Here is a 24407-nt window from a genome sequence, read left to right as displayed (position 1 = left end):
CACCAGTGTATCACCGTGAGTGTAAGATGGGTGCATCAACGTCTCCTCTGCCTCTGACAGCTTTTACCGTTCAGGTGGAACCGCCACTGACAACATAATACCAAATCTTGACAAGAACATTTCTTCTATTTTGGTGCAAGTATGCGAGACAAAACACAGTCCAGCAAAGTGTTATAAAACACAGACAGCGCTACCGTGCATATAAGACATGTGTGGCTCACCGATTACCTCGATGCAAATGTGGTTATGAACTAGCAGAACCACAACTGCATGAAAACTCAGGTTATTATTATTATTATTATTATGCAGTCATTAACTGAGAAATGACTGGTGAGACCTAAACATGAGCCAGCAAACACCCACACTCTTCATCCACCACATGCCCAGTACCATGCTTGTGCCACACATGCTGGTTGTCATGAGTAATACTCACATAGAGGGAGGAGAAGGGGCAGACAGGAGAAGAGGAGGAAGAGGAGGAAGAGGAAGTGGGGCTTAGGCAGTGGCAGAGAGCTCCCCAGGCTCCCAGGGAGAGGCAGGCTGGTGCAGCACACGATGAGAGGGATGGGGATGGGACGGGACGATGGTAACGTATGAGCTGTGGCTCGTTTGGGGTTCGGTTTGTTTGTTTGAGCTGACTGACGAGGAAATGAGGGATGGTTAGAGGAGGAAGAGGAAGAGCAGGAGAGGGTCCTCGCACCTGTACCAAAGAGAGGCAACAGTTAGTCGACAGAGGATCAGGGAGCTATGTGAGGCACAGGTGGATTTAAAAGACCCACACCAGTGATTTTGCACGTTTAAGCACATTAAAGCCACCATGTGTGGGACACCCATGAGCCTGCCGGGGAGGAAAAGGCAGTCGGAGGCTCAAATCAGCGTGCTACAGAATTCAAAACGCCTCACTTTTAAGTTGCAAATTGTTTTATCGCTTTATTGTCTTAAGCTGCTGCCTGCCTGCCGATAGTGCCGCACAAAACAGAATCATGTGGATGTTTTGTTATCAAAAGGGACCTTGGGAGCCGTTGTTAACTTCTTACGTTTTTATGTACACAGGCTTGTACTTTTTTTTTTTTTTTTTTTAATCAAAGAGCCAGATTTATTTTAGTGGAATTGTCTTTTTTTACGGATGATTCAGCCGAGAGAGTTTCATGCCCAAAACAGCCATGAAAGAGCTCCAACTGTGATTCACCATCAATTGAGAAAAAATACCAGGTGCCCAGAACAGCTTCTTCTCTTTGCAACTCTTTGTACAGTGTTTGATCCTCTAACCGAATAATGAGGCCTGGGTATCAGCACACCATACCTTTAAAAGGTATCCACCGGACTGAAATAACCCAGCATACGTAGTGTCGGAACTCCTCCGGTCAAACGATAACTGCATTCGATCCTTTTTGTACCCAAGACTAGGAAAAAAATACTATTTGTATGGTTTTGCTTGCAGCCAATTACCTCAAGCATTCTTCGATTTAATGCGACGTGTGATTGGCCCACTACCGCAGCAGCTACAACCCATACAGCCTGCCTGCACACGGCTCTCAACATGGAGATGGTGGCTAGCAGCTAACGGTGCAAAAAAAGCGCAAACAGTGCCAACGATGCCAACATTGCTGACAGAATCAGTGTTGCCAACTCTTTTCCAATGAAAGTACCTAGCACTAGCTCCAAAAGTTGCTAAAAGTCACCAGATGACATCATACACTCATTTGCATATTGATGATGTCATCACCATCACTTGCATAAAGCTTAAGTGGTTGTGTCGGCTGACTGCCTGCCCGTGCATGGCGCAAGATGAGAGGGAGAGACCCCGAGGTGAGGGCTGTGATGAACCCAATGGCTGTCTGAAGGGTAAGAGATGAATCTCAAAATGTCTATTCTTTGGGAAATTGTCAGTAGAGGGTAGTTAGTAAGTTAGTGCATGAAAAAACATCCAGAGCCACCGGTATGGATCTTACCCCTCTTTAGTGTTAGAGATGTGTGTCCGGCTATTCACTGCCGAGACTTGTTAAATGTTACATGAAAATCAATAAAGAGCCCAACACAGCAAAGGTGATTTATAAATGAAAACAAACCTCCCTCTGTGTATTGTATTGTGTGTATTGTCTGCAATACACATGACTCATAAGCACAGCATGCCGATTTAATTCACTATTCACTAAAGAATGAAAGAATGAAGCAGGCAATCAGGAAGATAGCATGAAAGAATAGCATTTAGAAAACACCCGATCATGCTCTGCAGATCAACACGTGGAGACAGATAAAAAGGAATCAGTAAAACATCTCTATGTACTAAACATAGAGATGTTTTACTGATTCCTCTGAAATGAGGTTACCATTAAAATCCTTCACTCTTTCAGCCTTTGACAGTCGGACACAAACACAAAGCGACTGAAAGAAACCAGTAGGAGGTTTAAACTCAGAGAAGCGACGCTGGGCCTTTGTGAAAGCATCTTGCTTTTGTAAAGAAATTAACACACAACACCCGTCTTGAGTGAGATGTCTGTGTGGGATGGTTAAGCATGTAGGTGGATGAACGTGAGGAGTCTGCAAGAGTATAACGGGAACCGCAAAGTGTCTGCAAAACTTAAAAATTCAACCAATTAAATCGATTAAACGAGCAAATGTGCCTCCAGATATCACACAGTGAGAACACAGATGAATCTTAAAAACGACAATATAGTACGACTGAATGATGGTGTGTAAATCCAGCTGGCAGAACCAGCTCCACCCCCAAACGCCCGGAAACATCATCCATTACACTCCTATCACATCGCTGCAATTAAATTACTGGCGGACGAGGCTTCCCGGTGCAGCTCTGACACACCGGCGATGATGGTAATGATGAAGAGGGAAACAAAAAAGGATAGAGGGGGAGGAAGAAGAACACCGGAGAGGTCAGGAAATGTGATTATGCAACATACAATACAGTCAGAGGAAGAGTGTGAGTGCAGGCTATACCATGCCAGGGGAAAGCATGACTCACTGGTGAATCATATAGAGCTGGCTGTTCATATAAGCTGCTCACCATATGTGTTTGTTTTTGCTCTGTGTGGGCACGCTGCAGCTTTTAGCAGCACAGCTCTGGGGATGGTTGGTCGGTTGGTCCGGACTGAAATATCTCAACAACTACTGGATAGATTGCTATGACATTTTACACAGATATTCATGTTTCCCCAGACGATTTCTCCCTCTGACTTTGGTGATCCTCTGACTTTTCCTCTAGCGCCACCATGAAAAAACTTACATCCTCTACTGGGCCTTTTTGCTGATGATGTCTATGTTGGAAATCCTCTTGGTGCATCCCAGGAACTTAGAGGCTTCCACAGCAGACACTGTGCGCAATGCTATGTCCGATTTAACACTATGTGACACGCGTTGAAGTGAATATAATGTAAATATAAATCAACAGGGATTTGGACAATTACTATAATTAATTAACATACAAAACATGCAATTTCAATCCTCTCCTCGAAGCCACCAGACTCCAGTCAGACAACAATAATTTGACCTCGCTGACCGTCGTAAAAAACACGCTGAAACTCAAATCAAAACCGTCTTTGTTGGTCTTTCCACTGTTTCCAACAATCACCAGCTCTGGTTTGAGTTTGAAAGAGGGACTGAATAAGTAACAAGAACAAAACTAACAAAAAAAGAAGTGACCATTTTCACTGTTTACTAACCCTGCTTCCGGTGCCGGCCGGAGCGTCTGTGACGTCAAACATGACACAGCATGAAAAAAAAAAGAAGCAGAAAGGCCAGTGCAACTGCACCGGCATACTCGCAATGGCAGTCTATCGCCTATGTTTTTGGTCGGTGTGATCCCGTCCACGGCTCATTTCAACACCCCGTTGCCACATATGGAAGCAAGCAAACGAACTGGATCAACAGAGATAACATAACGTTAGATTCTACTCAACCTGAAAAGCCTCGGCACATCTCTCTGAGGTCCGTGTGGTTATCAAGGCGGCGAGTATTTGAGACACACAGCCGGTGAAGCGATTGGACGGCAAGGCCTATAGAAAGGAGGCTGGGTCACGGGCGGACATGGGTCTTGGGGTATGGGGTATAACACATGCGCAGTTTAACGGAAGCTGCGGTCGTGCGTTGCGATTGGCTCAATTTCGGCGAGTGCAGACCAGAATTTGTGTTATACCCCCTAAGATATGACGCGTTGATGACGCGTGACCCAGCCTCCTTTCCATAGGCTTTGGTGGACGGGCCACGGCTCCAATGTTTTGAATTTGACTGCAGAACCAAATCAGTGCTACATGTTGCTCCTTTAAAATGTTCGCCACGTCAGTGTTTATTCAGCAAGGGCGTTTCCATACAGCTTTTCTAATGCGATACTTCAAAATTGGAACCACGGCTGTTCATGTCCCCCTCATGAGGAATTGTAATTCCTTCGGTGATCCCTTAACTTTGCCTCTAGCGCCATCGTCAGGTCAACATTTTAAATTGTCCAGTACTTTTCTTTATGACCAAATATCCACAAAACTAGCATGGCAGTCGACCCTTGTTTCCGACTCAAAAACTCAGTTCAATGTTCTGCCCACAAAGTGTATTTAAATCTACGAGTACATCCTGTTTTGATCCCGCTTCAAATGTCCTGTTTTGTTGTGTAAAGCGTGGCTCACTACACGGTTAGACATAGTGTCAGTGTGGTGTGCCAACATACCATATGGAGTGATCATATAGCACTCGAGTCAGCGGGCCAGCTGGATACGGTCCATGTTGGCCGACAATGCCTGCGTGATTTAGACCTAAATTGCACTGATAATGTGAAGTGAAAGGATTCCTTTGCCCTGCATGACCAGCACTGGACCCAGAGGAAAGGGGGGGGGGGTCAGCTTAGAGCAGGATGAAGAGGATGGCAAAGGAGTGTCTGATTGCTAGTTCGCAGAACATAAAATAAGGCCACTCAGGCTGTAAACATTGATTCGCTGGGGAAATCCAGAAAACAAAAGCAAATGGAGGTAATAAAATGTGGCATGAGTCTGACTGCGCCAAAGGTAATGCAAAGGAAAAACTAAATAACACAGTGGAAGCTGAAGTTTTCCAGTTCCACAAGCCTCATTTTTCTCTAATTTGTTCTATGATTTAGTGAGATTAAAAGATATAGTTGAGTCACATAAGCAGCATATCCCTACTGATTAGAAACACCGAAAGGTCATATCATAAACTAAACTACTTTTCTGCCCATTTTTCTGTTCAGAAAGGAAAATAATTAGTGTTTTTTCTTTTTTTCGTGCAGTAATAACCTGACTTTTCATTATCTTTATATGCCGTTAGTGTATAAAACCCAGCATTACGTTTTAACGATGACTATTTACAGAAAGATGATGTCACTCAGGAGAGGAGGCAAACAAGAGCCAATAAAAAAGAGGGGGGGGGGGGGGGGATGGCAGAGAGGGGAGAGAAGCCACTTTAGAAAAAGAACATGAAGTGCCCTGCTGGAATATTTCTACAGCTACTGAATCTTTCTTTAAGCCTTTGTGACAGAAAATAGAAAAATGTGGTGCTCAGATGGAAGACATTAAAAAGAAGAAGTTACAAATAAAAGCACACACTCCAAGATGAAACTAATGTTCAGATGGGAATGCACGGTAATAACATGCCTCTCTCTTTTGGAAGAGATTTGAAGGTCCCTTTTGTCTTTCCTTTTACTTTTTCCCCCCACATGCAAAAGAAAAACTATTCTGACATATGGACTAGGGGTAGAGTTTCAGGTTGTGGAGGGATGGGAGCTGGTATTGGCTGGGAGTCTGTGCTGCAGGAAACCACAGGATGTGAACACACACACACACACACGCACAAAACAAAGCAGACTCACACAAAATTACAACATCTACAAGCACGCCAAACATACTCTACACACCGCCGAGTCAATTCCAACTCCTTATTTTTCTCCTCGTCTCTGCTTTGAAATCAACTTTAACACGCTCTCCTTGGAGACTTTGCTGTGGATTGCTTTCAGCGAGAGAGAGATAGTGAAACGCAAGAGGAGACAAATTAAGTGTGAGGATGAGAGAGCGAGGAGGAGGAGGAGGATAAAAGGACTGAAGAGTTTGTCCTGTTTGAGAGCTCTGCGTGATCTTATGCAGTAGTAAATGTGTTTTTTTTATTTAGCTGGTCTTTTTTGACGGCTTTAAGGAGATTAACAGCTCATTAAAAAGCTCATTAAAAAGTAATTAGATGCTCCATATATGCATTCAAGGTAAGGGCTGCTTGTGTATCAGTGCCAGAGCATTCAGACATTAGAGTCAAAAGCAGAGTACAGTACGGGAAGCACCAGTGAGATACAAATGTGCAAGAAATAGAGGCTCAAAGATCCCTGAAAAGCGCATTCGACATAAATTATTCCAAAGAAAATGATTCCATTTACTGTCTTTACTCTCTCTTGGCGCATGGCTTTTCAAAAAAATGAGCTATTTCATGAAATAGAAAAGCTGATGGAGTTTCCCGTGTTTCTCTTGAATCTCATTCTCTCTCTCACTCGCTCCTCTGATTCCCTCTTTCAACCTCAACCCTGATCCCCTCTTTGTTTGTCTAACCCCGACCCTTTCCTCTCCCTGGGTTCTGTAATCCCCCTGATTACAGTCACACTTTCATTAGCTGCAGGCCTGTTTCTGCTGAGTTGAGCTGTTCTCCACTAATAACACTAAAAGCTACGGGCGACGTACGACACTGTGCAGCCGGAGCTACCGCAAACACAAACTGACTGGTACCACGTTGGGAATGTGTACGCACATTAAAAGGAATAGTTCCGACAATTGTTGAAATATTTGCTTTCTGGCAGAGAGTTAGATGAGAAAATCGATACCGCTTTCGTGTGTGTCCATTAAATACGAAGCTACAGCCAGAAGGCGCTTAGCTTAGCTTAGCTTAGCTTAGCTTAGCAGAAAGACTGGTATCAGGGGGAAACGGCTAGTCCGGCTCTGTCCAAAAGTAACAAAGCTTTCTAATTTACACATTATATCTTGTTTGTTTTGTACAAAAACTGGCAAACATGACAAAAATGTATGTTCCTTGGAGTCATAACTCAGTCAAATCTGAACACACAGACACAATACACATTATATCCATGTCCATGGCCTCTTTATTCAAATGGTAATGCATTTGGTCATGCAATTTGAAAATGCATCTTGCAATTTTGTAATTCAATGTGCAAAGTGGCAATGCAATCCTCAATTCAGTTTGAATGATTTTGATTAAAAATAAAAATAAAAGCTCAATCAATTGCATTTCATATAGCCATGTTTTTTTTGGTCTCTCTCATCCATAATAAACGTCCATGAATTGACTCAGAATTCATAGAGAAAAAAGACGCTTCTTATAACTCCAGAACTTGCCTGAGAATCATCATGTTTTTAAGTTTTCTTTAGGATCAAACTAATGCAGTGATAGCTGTCTGTACACCCATGGGAACATTGCAAACAGGAACCGCTAAAAGCTGATTCGGCACACTTTTAATGGTGCCAATTTGCCAAAAAAAAAAAAAAATATATAGGCAAAAAAAGCACAGGGCTTAAGTTGTGGTCCACAGCTAACAAACTGACTCCATGGAAACATTATACTTCCTGTTCACATCCCCCAAAGCATCATGCAAACTGTGGTTCCAAAATTTGGTGCATTTTTTTTCTCCCAAACAGAAGTAAAACAAGTAAGGGATAATGTACAGCAAGCCGGTCATTATTGTGAAATAATCCCCGATAGGGCGATGCTGCACGCGTCAATCACTGCGTTCTATGGTCTGTTATTTCTCTATAACAGACCGTTGCTATGGCTGCAGTTCTGATGTCGGACTCTGGCGGACCGTTTTTGTGTCAAATTATTGATTTCTTAAGTAGGTAGCTGTGTAATAAGCGGGATAATGTACAGCTAGCGGGTCATTGTTGTGAAATAAACCCCAATTCTGTCAGGGTTTATTTCGCAACAATGACCGGCTCGCTGTACATTATCCCTTACGTGTTGGTATATGACTAACAAACATTATTTTCAAATAAACACAAGGCCGGTTGTCTTACTTTTCATCCATGTTGGCAGAGTTCCTCAATGTGAACGGGACGATCTCATTGCACGAGCCCTCCTTGTTGTCCGCCGCCCCATTGGCCCTGATGAACGGGTCCAGGTCTCCGTTGAGCGACGCGGCCGGTTCGCTGCTGTTCTCCAGGTTGAGCAGGTTCAGGTAGGACTCGGCACAGTCCACCTGGGTGGGGGAGAGGGGTGAGGTTTGGAGGGGCCATGCAGGTGTGGAGGTGATGAGCTGGTCCAGGGTCTGGCTGTAGTGGTTCTTCAGGTTCAGAGACAGAGCCTTCGCTGTTGTAGACACCGAGCTGCATGGCGACTGTTGACCATCTGGAATAGACAGAGGACAAATCATCACAATGTCTCCATAAAAAAGAACATGTAGGGCTGTCCCAAATACCATTAAGGGGCTTCAAAGCTTCAGGGAGAAATATTTGACGATAATCTAAGCTTTTAATAGTCAGTGGTCATGCTTATAATGTTAAATCCAGCGGTACGTGTCCACCAGGTTCAGCAAGGACACTAGGGGACGCACTGTTACGCTCTACTGGCCGTTCAAGCGGTGACGTACCCTATTCGTCCCTGTACCTGATTGGTCCCTGGTTTTCTGCCTGCCATTTCAAACGGGAAACAACATGGCGGCCTGCTTGTAAACTTTCTGTTATTCCGTCTAAACAATTCACTAAAATCTACTTCTGAAAACATTCTTAGCGGGAAATGTGGCGATGCCACTGCTGAATCTGGTTTGACAGCTTGGTCCAAGTTTTGAGAGCCGGACGCTCCTTTGCATAAAGGACTGTTCCTGCCTGTTTCTGCCAATGAAGACACTCCAACACTCAGTTGACCAATCGTGTAACTTCATCACTCAGTGACAGACTTTTGCATTTGTAGGGCTGGCCCTCTGCGGTCCAACCAAAAACCGGACTTCAAGGACTTTTCTTTAAATTGAAACAAAAACGGCGACAAAATGTGCAATAATCAATCAAATAAATTACAGCGATAGCCCATAAGAACAAAATTGCTCGTATGTAGACCAACAATAAACAAATGAATCAAAAACATAACCTCCTTCCTAGGCCTCTGGCCTTGGCGGAGGTAATAATTAGACTGTAGCCCAAGCCAACATATGAAATAAGAGACCTGGCTTCCGCTGCGTTTCACACACACACGCACCCTCTACATACAGAACAAACTATCCATCTGAGAATAACTCAAAATAATTAATTGTGAATGCATAATGAATAATGTGGGATTACTATTCCTTATGTCATTGTGCTATTTGGAATTTTTTGGGGTAATGCTCGGACATTGATTACCATGGCAACGGTCGAAGCTTTGAAGCATTTCGGTCTGCCTAAAAAACAAGTAAAGATCTCAGAGTCAACCACAAACAACTTATTGTCTTTTTCTTATTTTTAGATCTGAGCGCTGCCTCTCATTACCGAATGGAGGAGCTGGCACTGAGCCAGTAGGAGCACTTAACCCAACCACGTCTGAGATTAGCATTTCCTATCAGAGGGACTAACATCATTAATACTAGCATGAAACATGATGTGTCCTTTTTTTAAATATACACACACACAAACACATGTAAAAACATTCAACACGTACACGGATGATTCACACATAAACAGCTCTGCCCACTGCGTGCGTGTGTGTGTGTGTGTGTGTGTGTGTGTGTGTGTGTGCTTATTCATTATTATTTTGGCAAGACTGGCCGTTCTTTTAGCTCCTGTAAATACACCCCTCCTCCAAAAATCCTCCTTTGGGACAAAGAGTGTGTATGAATGTGTGTGTGTGTGCACCAAAATAAAGGTTGTTAACACAACAAACAGAACTAAACTCCCACTGAGAAGCCAGTCTGTGAGTGTGAGATAATGCTGACAGAATGTGATCTTTAATCCACCGTGATTATATAATCTGCTATTAAGTTAAGTATAGAGATGCTATTGTGTGTAAGGACATGCTGTTTGCACACATTGTGCTACACGGAGGGAGAGGTGTTGATGCACGGGCCCTCGATTTTAATTATTAAGCTCGTGTAAATCGTTTCAAAGTGAGATTAATAATCCCATTCTGAAATATTTCCTGTAATGAACACAACAGCTCTGGTATGAATTCTACCTTTACAACGATACATGTTGTTATTGACACTGTCAGAGAGGCATTCATCTAACTACATGTTTATTATTGAGGATGTAGTTTGCAGTGGTGGACTGTAATTTATTGAGGTGTGTTTCTAATGTTCATGTGTGGTTTTAAAAGGGATGCCACCCCAAAATTTCTGCCACGTCATTGGCTTTCATCACGCTACGGGGCGGGTGTTTGGCCAGCATGTTCGGTGGTGCCTGTATGGTTGATGCCATGCCGCTTTGCCTTTAAACCTGCGGTGGGCAGAATATTTTTGGCATCATTGGGCAAAAAATTCCATCATAACCTTTCAGCATATTGTAATTCAAGTACCCAGAGATAACTAACCAATCAGAGCCGAGCTGGAGATCTGAAGTTTATTTTAATTTGAAAATTCATAGATGCATTCATAACATTAACATCCTCTAAAAAAAATGACTACAAAACATGTTTTTAAGGACTAACTTTCCCTTTCCTCCTCATTCTTCATCATTAACATTGACTGAAGCTTTTCATTAGTCCTCATTAAAAGTGCCTCCTTTCATACTGTAATCAAGACGTCTTCAACATTAAAAACAACAGCTGTCAGTGTGTCAGTGTGCTGACTTGACTGACTTTGCCCCAAACTGCATGTGATTATCATAAAGTGGGCATGTCTGTTAAAGGGGAGACTCGTGGGTACCCATAGAACCCATTTTCATTCACATATCTTGAGGTCAGAGGTCAAGGGACCCCTTTGAAAATGGCCATGCCACTTTTTCCTCGGCAAAATTTAGCGTAAGTTTGGAGCGTTATTTAACCTCCTTCATGACAAGCTAGTATGACATGGCTGGTACCAATGGATGCCTTACATTTTATAGTTTCATATGATACCAGTATCTTCATTCTAGCTTTAAATCTGAGCACGGTACAACCTAGAAAACGCAACATGTTTAATGCCTTAAAGAAATTAGTTGCATTAAAATGAATTGGTGTTAACGCGTTATTATCGCGCCAACTTTGACAGCCCTAAGAATGATAAATAAATTAACCTTGTACTTTGGAAAATCAATGCACTCTGATAGCTGGTAAATTTGACCCGTTGTGGTTTTAGGTATACAGCGACCCCTGGTGGTTCCAGCGTTAAACTGGTTTTCCTCCCACCTGGAGGACGACATTCTTTCTCCTCAGCACAGATAAAAGCGAAATGCTCAATTTTAAGAACACCCAGGTGGGAAAATGGAAAAGCCCTGTGTGTTCCTGTGTACATCTGGGTTCAATACCTGGCTGCTGTGCTTCTGCCCCATCAAACATAACTGAGGATGTGTGCAGGCAGGCAGCCAGTGAGGGGTAATGAATGACTACACCACCCCCTAGCCAACAGAGAGGAGTGAGCAATGACAAGGACTGCAGCACACGGGGAACCTGACCTGACATGAGTTCATCTGAGGGATTACACTGTTCCCACCAGTCACTTACTGTGTCCATTAGCCTGAGGCTCCTGTTGTGGCTGCCCTGCGTGTGTTTTTGGGGAGCGGGCCTCCAGCTCCTTCAGCTGCTGCACGAGCAAAGCCAGGTGCTGCAGCAGGTCCCTGTTCTGCAGCAGCAGCTGGTGGACTCGGGCCTGAGCCTCCATGCGAGCTGCAGTCTCTGCTGCCATCTGATCCTTCAGCAGCTGCACCTGTAGTGGAAAGAAAAAGGTTACGGTGTGTTTGATTTGATTTATATGCAAAAACCTACATGTATCATCCATTAAAATGTTTCTTTGAATAATTATTTTCTTCTGTCTCATGCCTTGATTCCACTCCCATGTGTTTTTGATTCATGATATTATGAGGATGCAATCATAATCCTGCCCGTATGTATAATCCTGAGACTGAAACTGGAGGTAATGATGGGATAGCTATTTAGGTGGATCATTAACTTGCGGGTCGATTTTTGCGATGGCGGTGCAATCAACCGGATCAGACATGAAAACACTTAAGTAAACACAAGCATTTGTGTTGCAGTTCCTCAGATGACGCTATAAATAGGAGGCTCGGAGAATCTCTTGAGTTACAAACGTTGCACCGCTTGTATTCTTTATTATGCTGCACTGACTGTCCTTCCATTACTGTGCTGGTGCTGCCCCCTGGTGGGAGAGCATCAGTAGAGACCACGGAGATAACACATAGAAGCTAACACAGGTTACTGGAGCTTAATGAAGAACAGACAGACTGACACTAGATGGAGTGAACTATGAACTCAAGACCTGCAAAGGTCTCTATTCTGCTATACTCCAGGTTTTCACAAGCTGACTGAAATAAATATGAGGCTGAGTTAAAGAGCTATCAAAAGATTGTCATCAACGTCACTGAATAAGCCAAATAATGGTTAATAATTCATTCATGGAACACTGGATGAGCTAAACCCACAACATGAGTCAGGATCAATCTGTCGGGCCTCGCTACTTCAGACTTTGGCCTGCTGACTTTGAAGACGAAATCAGCGTAAAATTGGAAAATGAACTGGTACATGCAGTGGTGGAAAGTAACTAAGTACATTTACTCAAGTATTTACATTTCCTGCTACTTTATACTTCTACTACATATCAGAGGGAAATGTTATACTCTTTACTCCACTACATTTATCAGACAGCTTTAGTTACTTTTTTATTCGTTCAGAATATTAATACAAAATATAATCAACTAATAAATGATGATTATTATAGATTAAGCTACCCAGCAGTATATAAAGTCATTAAAATGAGCTCCACCTTTACCAGCTGCAACATTAAAGTGATGAACACATTTATGCAACACTAATATAACCCAATAATATCATATATATATATATATATATATATATATATAAAATTCTGCATAATGGGTACTTTTACTTTTGGTGCTAAGACTTTGAATGCAGGGCTCTTACTTGTAACAGAGTATTTTTACACGGTATTATTGCTACTTTTACTGAAGTTAAAGATCTGAGTACTTTTTTCCATCACTGGGCACAACAGGTGAGCATCAAGTTTAATTTATTCCATATTGATTATTGGGTTCCCGTCTCTAAAGAGGGACTATTGATTTGAAATTAGCCTATCAATGGAAGATTATACAAAGAGCAAAGACCACGATAAACGTAAATCTCATTAAAGGAATACTTCACTCACAAAATGACCATTTGTATATCAATTACTCAACCTGCGTTACCTTGAACTCTTGAAGAAGACTTCTCGCATGCCAAAAAAGGACTTCACTAAATCAAAACTTTTCTCAGTTTTTTGATTCTCCGTTTCGCCGTGGAGGCATGCGAGAAAAACTAAGTTTTCTTCAAGAATTCAAGGTAACACAATAAAAACATACTTTTATTTGGCACCTTTTTTATTCTTTTTTTTTTATTATTTGCCAACATAAAATTTTTTATCAATAAGACCTTTAAAGCAAAAAAAAAGACAAAAATGCCAAACATTATCTGGTTCCAATTTCTCAAATGAGAGGATTTCCTGCTTTTCTTTGCCGTACATTGTTGTAAATTGAATATCTAGGACAAAACTAGGAAGTTGTAACTGTCAGTTTAATCAATATGATAATGAAAATAACTGTTGGTCGCAGCCCTAAATCTGAGCTCGTATTGTAGGTGTAATACAGTAGAGGGTTCATGATGTGTTTTCAGCCAAGCTGTGTTGTACACAACCTGCACACCGTGTATGATATGATGTCTGTTTCTCACCTGAGCGACTGCCACCTGAGTGTGCTGCTGCTGCTGCTGCAGCTGCTGCTGAAGGAGCTGCAGGTAGTGCTGCGATGCCAGCGGAGTGAGAGAGCGGGAGCAAGGGCTGCTGGGAGTTATGCCTTGGGATGTCACAGTGAAGAGGGACCTTCGATCAAAGTCCTGAACACAGACAGACACACACACACACACATAGCAACATACGTTATGTCGATGGAAGGAAAATGGTAGTAAAAACAATGACATTGTGTTCCCTGACACGCACTCAAAGACATAACGGACTTGAATGTTGGCCCATAGTGCTGCCAGTATTTCATCCTTGCTATATAATAGGAGCTATTTTTAGACCTTGGACACCAGATGAAGGTAATTAACGAACCAGTAGGATAGAAAGCACCCAGTCCTCTAGAGTCCCTGAGACCAGGACTGCGACCCACTGATCTGGAGCCCCCTGGAGCCCGACTGTAACCCTGCCATCAGAACTGGAATACTCTCTAAGCTCATTATCATACCATACACTCTCTCTCAGTCTCCATTTCTCTGGATTTTCAGATCATTTTCCAGATGATCTCTATAGAACAAATGGAGAAATTCCCGAAGCAGCTTTTCACTTCACCCTCCTATCACAGATAGTAGCGACAAAGAGACATCAGCACTGACTGAGAGATTTAGTGTGGAAGTATGTTCAAGTCATACCTAAAACACATACAATTCATGTCTGTATAATTACACAAATTGCTACTGCTGTCATACAATATTACTTTCTTTGGTACACAGCATATTGTAACTCCTACATCACACCACTAGAGGGCGAAGTTGTACACTGTAAAGTACAGTAGGCCTTCTACCTCAGTCATCATCATCAGCTTCCCTAAAAGAAGTGAGACATTTGAAATGCATGTTACAAAAGAAAAAGTTCAAATTAATTTGGCACTATAAAATTCTATTTCTGAAAGATTTTGACAATCTAATCTTCAGGTACGGAGTGAATTATCAATATCTACAAATTGGTTGTTTAGTCACTGTAAATCAAATCTGATCAGTCGGCACACACAAAGTTATGATGAAGTAGATTATCTGAGTTTGTGTGTGTGAAACTTAATAATAGCTAAAAAAAAATTCTTCGAAGCTTTAACTTTACTTGTCACTTACTGAATATTCAATGTTATAGAGAAAAACGTAAGATTTGAAAGCAAGTCTTCAGTGGCTTTCACACAACCCCGTCTCATGGGAAGGCGTATAAATGATAGCACGACATTACAACGACATTCCGCGTGTCATGAGGATGCATTTTAGCTTTTTCGTGTGTCATTTGCGCGCCACGCAACAAATCTACAGAAACGTAACCATAATTAGGTTTAGACAACAAGACCACTTAGTTAGGTTTAGGAAAAACATCATGGTTGGGCTGAAAATGAGCACGTAAACTAAGTATAAATAAAAATACGTACGGATACGAAAACAACGTAACATAAATACAGAAAACACATCACAAACGTCACTAACGTAACTTACAAAAACACGGTCTGCTGGTTGAAAGTCCTGTGTTTGTTTGACCCTCTCACTCGTCATACAGTAAGTGGTCTTTCTCACTTTTTATTCTACGTCACTCCCTCTGAGCGTAGCACATTTACGCAAACATCTTTACACTGCAGTCGGTACAGACTACATGACGTATAAATGACACACGAAAATCAAAGAAAGGTGTTCTTATTGCAACGCTAAATGCCTTTATTGTGTAATTCAACACTACGAATTACTGGTGTTGAAAAAATAGTTAGTCAATTGTCATTGATGTATTTGACAATGATTTTGATTATCAATTAAGCGCTTCAGTAATTTATCAAGCAAATAAAATGACAGGTTCCAGCTTCTCAAAATGAGCATTTACTACTTTTGTTTGTTTTATATCTAAAAGTAAATTGGACATCTTTATGTTTTAGACTGCTGGTTGGACAAAACAAGTAATTCAGAGACGTGACCTTAACCGCTGGGAAATTATAACTTTTAAACAAACTAATGAGCAGATTAAAGCCCCTGAAAACTTCTCAGGTTTTCTCTATAACATTAAAATTCATGGCTAAATAAGTAAAAAACAAAGTTAAGCTCATGTAGGACCACGTTGTTCATAGTAGAAAGCTGATTGACAATGAAACTAATCATCATTAGTGGCAGCCCTCCAGACTATTGTCTCATTCAATCAACACCTCAGATGGTCTTGGACGTGTTTCTGTTATTTTGTCCACCCGTGTGTTGCCTGTTTGCAACCACCGATACAACCAGCATCTTGTGTAGTCTGTATCATTTCCCCCCCCCGTTATCCTGATCTCTCATTATTCCTCTCTTTTCCTTCCCTCTCTCCTTGCTTATCTCTATAGAGCAGATGTTCGTGAACCCCTCAATGGGATTATGGTGCCGTTCCTCAGAAATCAAAGGGAACAGACTGGGGTATTTTTTTGGGATTAAGTGTCCCCCTTTCACAGCCAGCAGGAATATTCAGGTCCCCCTCTCCTCTCTCAGCGGCATGATAACAGCTGTGTCTACCACACTCTCACTATGGTGACAAATCCAAAAGGAAAGCATCCCGACACACCAAAGCTTTCATGTTTGCATCTTTTTCATCCTCTCACAGTCAAAGATAATAGTCAGTTCCTAACTCTGTCTGCTAAATCTCAAACACAGAGAAACTAAAATATAGTCTTTTTTTACCTTCATGCAAAGCGTGACGAGGTTTATTCCATACCTCCAACTATGTGCTGCCAGCTGTGGTTAGCCATGGAGAGCTGCAGTCAATGATCTGGTCATGTACCGCAGTAGATGACAAAGCACTATACTGTACTTCCTCAGTTCAATGAGCCATTTTGGCAGCACTGTGCCTGGAGAATAGCATCAAAACATCACTAAGGCCAAAGCAATGAATCACAGCAGAGGTAATTTCCTGTGGCTACAGAGACAGAAGCAGTCTGGACCAACAAAAAAAACTGTAATCATTAAAATGTGGATGCTGCTGCTGCCTCACCCCGGCTGCAGGTGTCAGGAATAAAGGGGAACCTTCATGGAAAGCTAACTGTCATGATGTGAGGCTGCCGTTACATTTCCCTGGTGTCCAATCACCACGGCAAGAAATACACAGTGAAACGCATATTATTAATATACACAGAGACTGTGGAACACTTAAAGATGAACTGAAATCAAAATAATTTGTAATATCACATCGATTCCAGCGGTTAGTGCTGCCAACTTGGCAATTTTGCCTCTAGATTTAGCAACTTTTACGACCCTCTTAGCGACATTTTTTTTTATTTTATTTTTTTAAATGTCCCGAGCGACAAATCAACCAAAGCTTACTTCCTTTCCCTTAAAGACAGTTCCTAATATTTCTCAGTAAATGTGCACTCATCCTTTCTCACAGTGTCTCCCTGGGTTACCTGTTTTTAGTGCAGCAGCATTTAAAAAAATCAGCCAGACAGAAATGTGAATGACCTGTAAATGTGTGTTCCTAATGACCAAATCAATAATCCCCATTGTTTATGCTCCTTTGTTTGTTCTCAATTGTTTAATTTGACTATTGAACATTAGGGGTGTGAATCACCAGAGGCGCCACGATACGATATTATCACAATCTTATCGCTATTGCATTAAGATATAATCAATGTGTGTGCGTGTGCGCTGCAGTATCTTACTATGATGGTCTGTCCAGGTTTGACCACGTTCAGTTCAGCCAGACTCTGCAAGATATCACTGACTGCCTTTTCACACAGTGACGTGCCCGCTGAAGGGTCTTCTCCTCGTCTTCCTCCAAGTTTGCTGTCCTCCTCTTCCTCCCCTCGCTCCGCCCCCGTCAGCTTACGACCTGTGAAGGAATACACAAAGACAATACGTTAAAACATCACCTCCATATTTACGTAAAACAATGAATAGCTGTCTATAAATAGCATACCGACAGGGATGCCTTCATTTAGAGAACTAAACCCTAAATTAATGAACACATTTACACAGTGTTTTAGCCACTCTGCCTGTCACACAACTTAAGCTCAGCGCCAGACAACTATTCATTCACTGTGTAAATTACACTCATTACTGGTAACGCCGCCAATCAACCTCTCGTGTTGTCCAATGACATGAAAGTTGTAATCACGGGGATTCTTCATCCTCCATCGTTTCCCTCAGTCCCAAATGAAACGAAACGCAGCATGAGGCCTCGGAGAAAACACTTGTTTCTTAAATCTGTTTACATTCCAGTGTAACCAGACATCTGTGTTGTTGCTGTTTGATCGCTGCGCTGAATTAATGAGCTGGTGAGGTTTGATGGCTCCGTTTAGGCAGTAAAGAGGCGTGTAATCAAACTAAAGTCAAGCTTTATCCAGGAGAGGGATGCTCCTCGTGTGAACAAAATGACCAATAAATATCACGCTTTCCACAATAACGCTGTTCAGACACCCGATGTTAAAAGGTAAAATATGTGTTTTAATATACCAGCGTGCTTCTCGGTGAAGAACGGTTGCTATTATTTCTTTGTAAGAAACCATAAAGCTGCTCACACGTCGGTGAAACACACCCCAGTAACCACAAAGCTCTCTGTATGTTTGTGTACTTTTGTTTCCAATTATTTTTTTGTGACTCCATTCACACGACTTGGACTCGAGTCAGACTTAAGTCATTAATCGGATTAATTTAGACTCCACTTGACTAAATCAAAATTTGACTTTAACGCCATTGAAGTGTTCAGTGAATTAACTCTTCAGATTTCTGATAACGGATCTATTTGAAGCCATTGCAAGGAGGGAAAGGTGCGTTTGACAGTGCACGCTAGCACTTTTTCACATTTAGACATTAAAACATTCAGGTCAGCAGACTTTTCATTTTGATCTTTCTTTTTTTTTTCTTTTTTTCTAACTTTTTTTATAAAGACAAATTGATTAAAGAAGATTTAAAACTAGATTCAGATTTGATTAAATTACATTAAATCCCAACCGTGGTATCAGGAAAAACATACCAAGGCACACCTGATCATTTTGCTTTTAAATGTTGCTTTTAAAAAAAGTGCTTTAGCATTTTGCATCTGACAAACTGTAATAGAGGTGAAATTAATTATCTAATAACATAGCTGGTAGGGCTGCACAATATATTGTTTTTTAATCTGCGACTGTGATATTGCACTCGGGAATTTTTTGAGTTACTTGAAAGAGAGTATCAGTAGAAAACTAAACTTTAAAATGTCATTTTTTTTTTTTAAATTTGTGTCAAGAAATTATTTCCAAAAGAATGTTGGAAATAATTTCCTTTATTTTTTTTAATTCAACAAACAATTTGTTGTATTTTAGCGGAATATTGAAAGCAACAGAAAGGCAGAACTTAGTACACCTTAATACCGGTTTATTTATCGCAAGTACGTAATATCGTTTTTTGCAATATTCAACAATGTTATCGAATATCACATATTTTCCTCATATCATGCAGCCCTGATAGCTGGGTATATGCAATGTATTATTTCACTAAAATAATAATCCATAAAATATTTTCCAAAAGTCCGGCAAGAAAAAGTTAGCAAAGTGGATTAATGCGTGCATCAAAGAGTTGTTTGCTCAACAGCAGGTGGACGCCTCAGACAAACAGCAGGTGTTGCTAAGCAGAAACTAAACTGTACAAACAGACTGTGGCTCGCAGAGTTCGCTGCAAACAAAGCCAAAGAATCAGTGTACTATTATTAGGATTTTTATTGCTAATTTAAATACCGTAATTTCATATATTGTCATTTACAGGTCATGAAAATCAGACAATATAAAAACTCAACATGTGTATTTGTCTATGCTTCCAGGTACAGTAGGCCTCACCATCACTGCTGGACTCCTCTGTGGACTTGTCGCTCTCTCCGTCCGCCTGTCCGTCTGCATCCTGCTCAGCATGCTGCAGACTGAGCTTATGGCACACTTCAAAGGCCTGACCTACTGTACGCACTATACGCATGGCCTGGCTCTGTCAGGGAGAGAGAGGAGACGGAGATTAGAGCAGAGGTATCTAACAATAAGCATCAAAACACCACAACAAGTAATTTCACTGATCAGTTCACCTCCCGTCTGCTTTAAGACTTTGGTTGGACTGAAAACATGAAGTCATCGTTGGCACGTAGTTGAATACCAACGATCAGAGATTAATAATATCACTTCTGTGGAGTAATACTCATTACAGCTGACTGATAACACCAGAGCTGTGAGCAGTGAGCCAAGACTGCAGTAGGTTGCAACAACTGCACACATGAAAACTGCTTGAACTGAGGAAAGGTAAAGAGATACTTAAATCTGAAATATGCAGTTGTAATCTTTGTCTATGTAATCATCTATTGTGTATTCACTCACTGCAGGCTATGGATCTGCAGTGCTAAGCCACAGGATATTAACTAAGCTACCGGAAATCAAATAAAATCAAAACCAAAATTGATTAACTGAGCTGACATAATCAGGAAATTAACTCTTAAATTAAAGATACAAGTTAAAAAAAAAAACGTAGAATACAAACAACCCTCAGTTACAGATAGCTGGCCACAGAAAACTGAAGTATATCACATTGAAGTCTGCATGTCCCACAGTGTGCTTTACATTGACTGTATGCAGCTGGGGGATTTAAATCAAGGAGCAATGACAGCAGAAAATTGAGCGGTGAGAGGGATAAGTGCACAGGTGTAACCTGCTGATGCTGCTGTCGTTGATAAGATATCAATCTCTTCTCTCTCTATGATGGGTTTCTCCCTGTATGATTTCATTTTCAGTTATTTAACCTCTTCCACTCCTTGAGGGAGACGGCGCCTTCAGCCGACTTTACTCTTTTCAGAGGTTGTAGCGGGCTCAGTTTTAGAGCTAGAGTGGAGATACAGGTATCATATGAAACTAGAAAACCTAAGGAATCCATGGGTACCAAAATACTAGCATGTCGGGAAGAACTCTAAATAACGCTATGAAGTTACAGTAAATTTTGGCTAGAAAAAACTAGCATGGCCATTTTCAAAAGGGGTCCCTTGACCTCTGACCTCAAGATATGTGAATGAAAATGGGTTCTATGGGAGTCTCCCCTTTACAGACATGCCCACTTTATGATAATCACATGCATTACAGATGTGTTATTGTCTCCTATTCTAAAATGGTGTGTTTGAATATTTCTGCATACTGGGGTCCATAAACAGTCTTGAATTAAATTACAATAATTTCTTTGAAACTTCACCTCACTGTATAAAATGACCTGTGGTGACCTCTAGGATAATCACAGCCTCATGAAACTTTACAGCCACAAACTAGAGACCTAGAGCATTCAGAGGATGGATGGCTTTCCTAGTTAGATTGACAACAAGGGGGTTTCTGAGCAGTTTACACAACAGAAGTGCTTGCCATCGAATTGCCGAAAAATGCAATTCTTGCAGAAATCTCCAAATGTCAAAAGGTTTTTTGATACCAAATCACAGCATGGCTTTTTCTATGGTGTTCCTCAAGGTCTTGGTGTCTTAATGTGGTATTTTGGAGGGATTATTGATAATTTTTATCAATTTGAATGGTAAAAAATGGTTACATTTAGCACCAAATCTGGGTAACAAATGGTATCAACTCAAAAATTTCTGCAACAACTTATGAGACATAATAGAGCATGGGGATGACCATCATATACTTCTATCATAATGTTCTAAGCCCTTATACACTCTCACGATTTATCTTAATTAATTAATCTTTTTTTTACTTTCTGATTTATGACTAGAACAACTTGACACACAGGGCTGAGCAGCATCTCAAATTAATCTTCAGGTTCCCAACTTTCAGGTGATGTACACCACTTCTATGTGACATCTACTGTTGACCTGCTATCTCCCCCTAAACACCCCCTGGACCCGCCTAAAAAAGACAAAAAATGGGTCTTTGGGGGGAGTGGAAAAGGTTAAAGGGTAAATCTCAGGGCTGATGAAACAGAAGAGCAGCAGCAGGGTAGTTGTGCATGAAGCCTATTCCCCAGAAAAGTGTGTCTGTGATCAGCATGTCTATCAGGAGGTGTGTGAGTGGATGTTTGTTGTACCGTCTTCTTTGACTTGAAGACGTTACATCTGAAGGAATTATTGGAACCGTCTCTCGCGATGTAGCTGAAGATCTTTAAATCCTGGGAGTCGTGAGACACGTAGAAGATCCTAGAAAACATGAAAGCAAATTTAAAGTACACAAAAGTTACAGAAACCTCAGAATATAAAATATGATCCACCCCCTTTCTTCATAGTCACTATCCTCCAAATGACAACTTACTTTAAAAACCCAAATCAGGGAGAAAGAACAGACCTAATGCAGATATAAATCAAATTAAAGGGGAATATTTGCAGTTAAGGCTGGGTGATAATTCAATATGATAATTCATTGTCTTTCAATGGAATCATATATTGAGATATTGTGATACAGAATTATGTCATCTAACTTGATAATAACAAGCACATACCAACTCAAATTTTCTCAGAAATCTGATGTGAAATATTTTGAGGGAATATCATTTGAAGAGCGTGGTTTTGTTTTCACATCACACTTTACATTACCACTCAGTTCAATGCCATTATTCATAATTTCACTTGAAACCGTTCATTTTGCACTAAAGTTCTTAATTAAATGAGAAAATATGCAGTTCTTTTCATTTGTCAGGTATTTATTATTTATTCATATAGACTATTTATTTATTTAATTAGCAGAAAACATGCTATATCGTGATATATATCATTATTGAGATAAGAAATGACCTACAGTATATTGGGATAGAAGACTTTGGCCATATCGCTCAGCCCTATTTGCAGTATAATATATAAATTAATTTATATATACATACATAATATATCTAATTATATAAATACACGCCACAATGCTATTGTAATCTCTTTTTGTCTTATTGTACAAGTATATTGTCCGGTTTTGTTCTGTCCTTGCCAGCAACGCTGCACACACAAAGCAAACGGTCAGCGCTGCATCTCCATCTGCAGCTTCACGGCTATAAAACAACTCCACCGGGAACCGGGCGAACAAATTATGACCATCTACTACTGAGACTCCCATGATGCAGAGTGCAATATGTATCCCCATCCCCACTGCACAAACACACCCACGGAAACACAAGCACGGTTAATTATATTCAACACACACGGTCCCTTGTTGAGGTGTGGCTTTGCCAAAAGAGATCCTCCTACAGATACATAATTTACAAACACACACACACACACACACACACACACACACACACACACACACACACACACACACACACACACACACACACACACACACACACACACACACACACACACACACACACACACGTTACAAACCAGCTGGTTAGATGTGTAATGTTAAAGGGATAGTTCGGGGGTTTTGAAGTGTGAACTGTTTTTTTTTTCAATGGAGTCTGGGGGCTTTGATGAGAGCATAGATGATGCACCGGCTTCAGTTCCCCGTCAGAAAGGGCCGTCAGACGGCAAGGTAAAGCGGTGAAAACATTTTAAATATAGTATACACTTGAATGGATATAGATTTTTTGATCCACAGCAGTACGCTGCTTTGCTTCCATGCGGTAACTCCAGTCTGCTTCTCCAAACTGGGGGCGTGCCGACCGTCATCTACTGTACGTAACACACTGACTATGGATAAGTACCTCATACAACCCCACTTCAAAGCACCCAAACTATCCTTTTAACACACTTTGTTAAGTGGCTGCCTACTTCTTTCCATCTCTGAGATTTCCATTTCCCATAAAGAGGTTGCCGTATTAGCTATAATTAGTTGTTTTAAACCAGCCAAAAAAAAAGAAAATTTCAGTTTTCCTGATTAAAAACCTTTCATTTTTTGCCAGCACTTTCCATTCTAAATGTTCCTTCTCTTCTCAGCGCCTGACAGGCAGTATTATTTTGACACTTTATGGTTTAATTGTTGTGAGTTGTTTATCAGTGACTGACAAGTGAGTGACACGAGCTGAGAAATGCTGAAACTTTGCGGTACAGCTGGTCTTAAATCCCAGATTTCTGTGAATATAATCTGAGAGCAGGATGCCTCCCCTGGAAAAATTACTTACTGACCAACATATGCTCTACCAACTACAAGCACAAGCCATAGATTATTCATTATGCTATATTATGAATGTAAGTGCATTTGGCACATACGGTATGGTGCATTCAAGCACATTAGTCCTGCATGGTAAAGTACACGGTGGAGGGCCTATAAAGCAAGACTCATCCACAGAGGTTGAGCTGATGGATCTAATTTCCACACTATGTAGTATACTCACAGTAATGAATTAACTAACAAGAACATGCGGAGTGCAAAGACCAGGCATGACTGAATATCAGGCAGTCTAATTCCCTGTGTGTGTAAAGAAAGCAATATTTGTTTAACATACATTATGAACACATGAGGGGTGTGACTGACCTGTATATGGGATCGTGCATGATCAGCATCTTGCTCTCATCCCATGTCCATTCTTTCCTCTGTGTATGAGACACATGATTAAGCATCAATAAAGCATCATTGACAAAGCATATCTGAAGAAATAATACATTTATTATT

The 24407-nt window shown here is 41.0% G+C and overlaps 1 protein-coding gene across 2 annotated transcripts in view; it reads right to left on the bottom strand.

Moving 5' to 3' along the window:
- Positions 1 to 24407, bottom strand: part of LOC141757352 (carboxyl-terminal PDZ ligand of neuronal nitric oxide synthase protein) — a 58462-nt gene that overhangs the window by 5010 nt on the left and 29045 nt on the right. Inside the window, exons 4-11 of one of the 2 annotated variants that reach the window (XM_074617788.1) lie at positions 24270 to 24328; positions 21898 to 22006; positions 19680 to 19821; positions 17529 to 17698; positions 13846 to 14007; positions 11611 to 11812; positions 8022 to 8352; positions 599 to 700 (exon numbers count right to left, since the gene is read on the bottom strand). In XM_074617788.1, the coding sequence (XP_074473889.1) occupies positions 661 to 700; positions 8022 to 8352; positions 11611 to 11812; positions 13846 to 14007; positions 17529 to 17698; positions 19680 to 19821; positions 21898 to 22006; positions 24270 to 24328 (1215 nt within the window). In that variant the 3' untranslated portion in view covers positions 599 to 660. Of the gene's footprint in view, positions 1 to 598; positions 701 to 8021; positions 8353 to 11610; positions 11813 to 13845; positions 14008 to 17528; positions 17699 to 19679; positions 19822 to 21897; positions 22007 to 24269; positions 24329 to 24407 lie in introns of those variants that run through there. The other variant, XM_074617787.1, reaches the window with a different exon arrangement.

This window comes from Sebastes fasciatus, chromosome 19 (assembly GCF_043250625.1).
Source record: "Sebastes fasciatus isolate fSebFas1 chromosome 19, fSebFas1.pri, whole genome shotgun sequence".
NCBI lineage: Eukaryota > Metazoa > Chordata > Actinopteri > Perciformes > Sebastidae > Sebastes > Sebastes fasciatus.
Note: the sequence above shows the minus strand (reverse complement) of the source record. Positions and strands in the feature narration are given on the sequence as shown.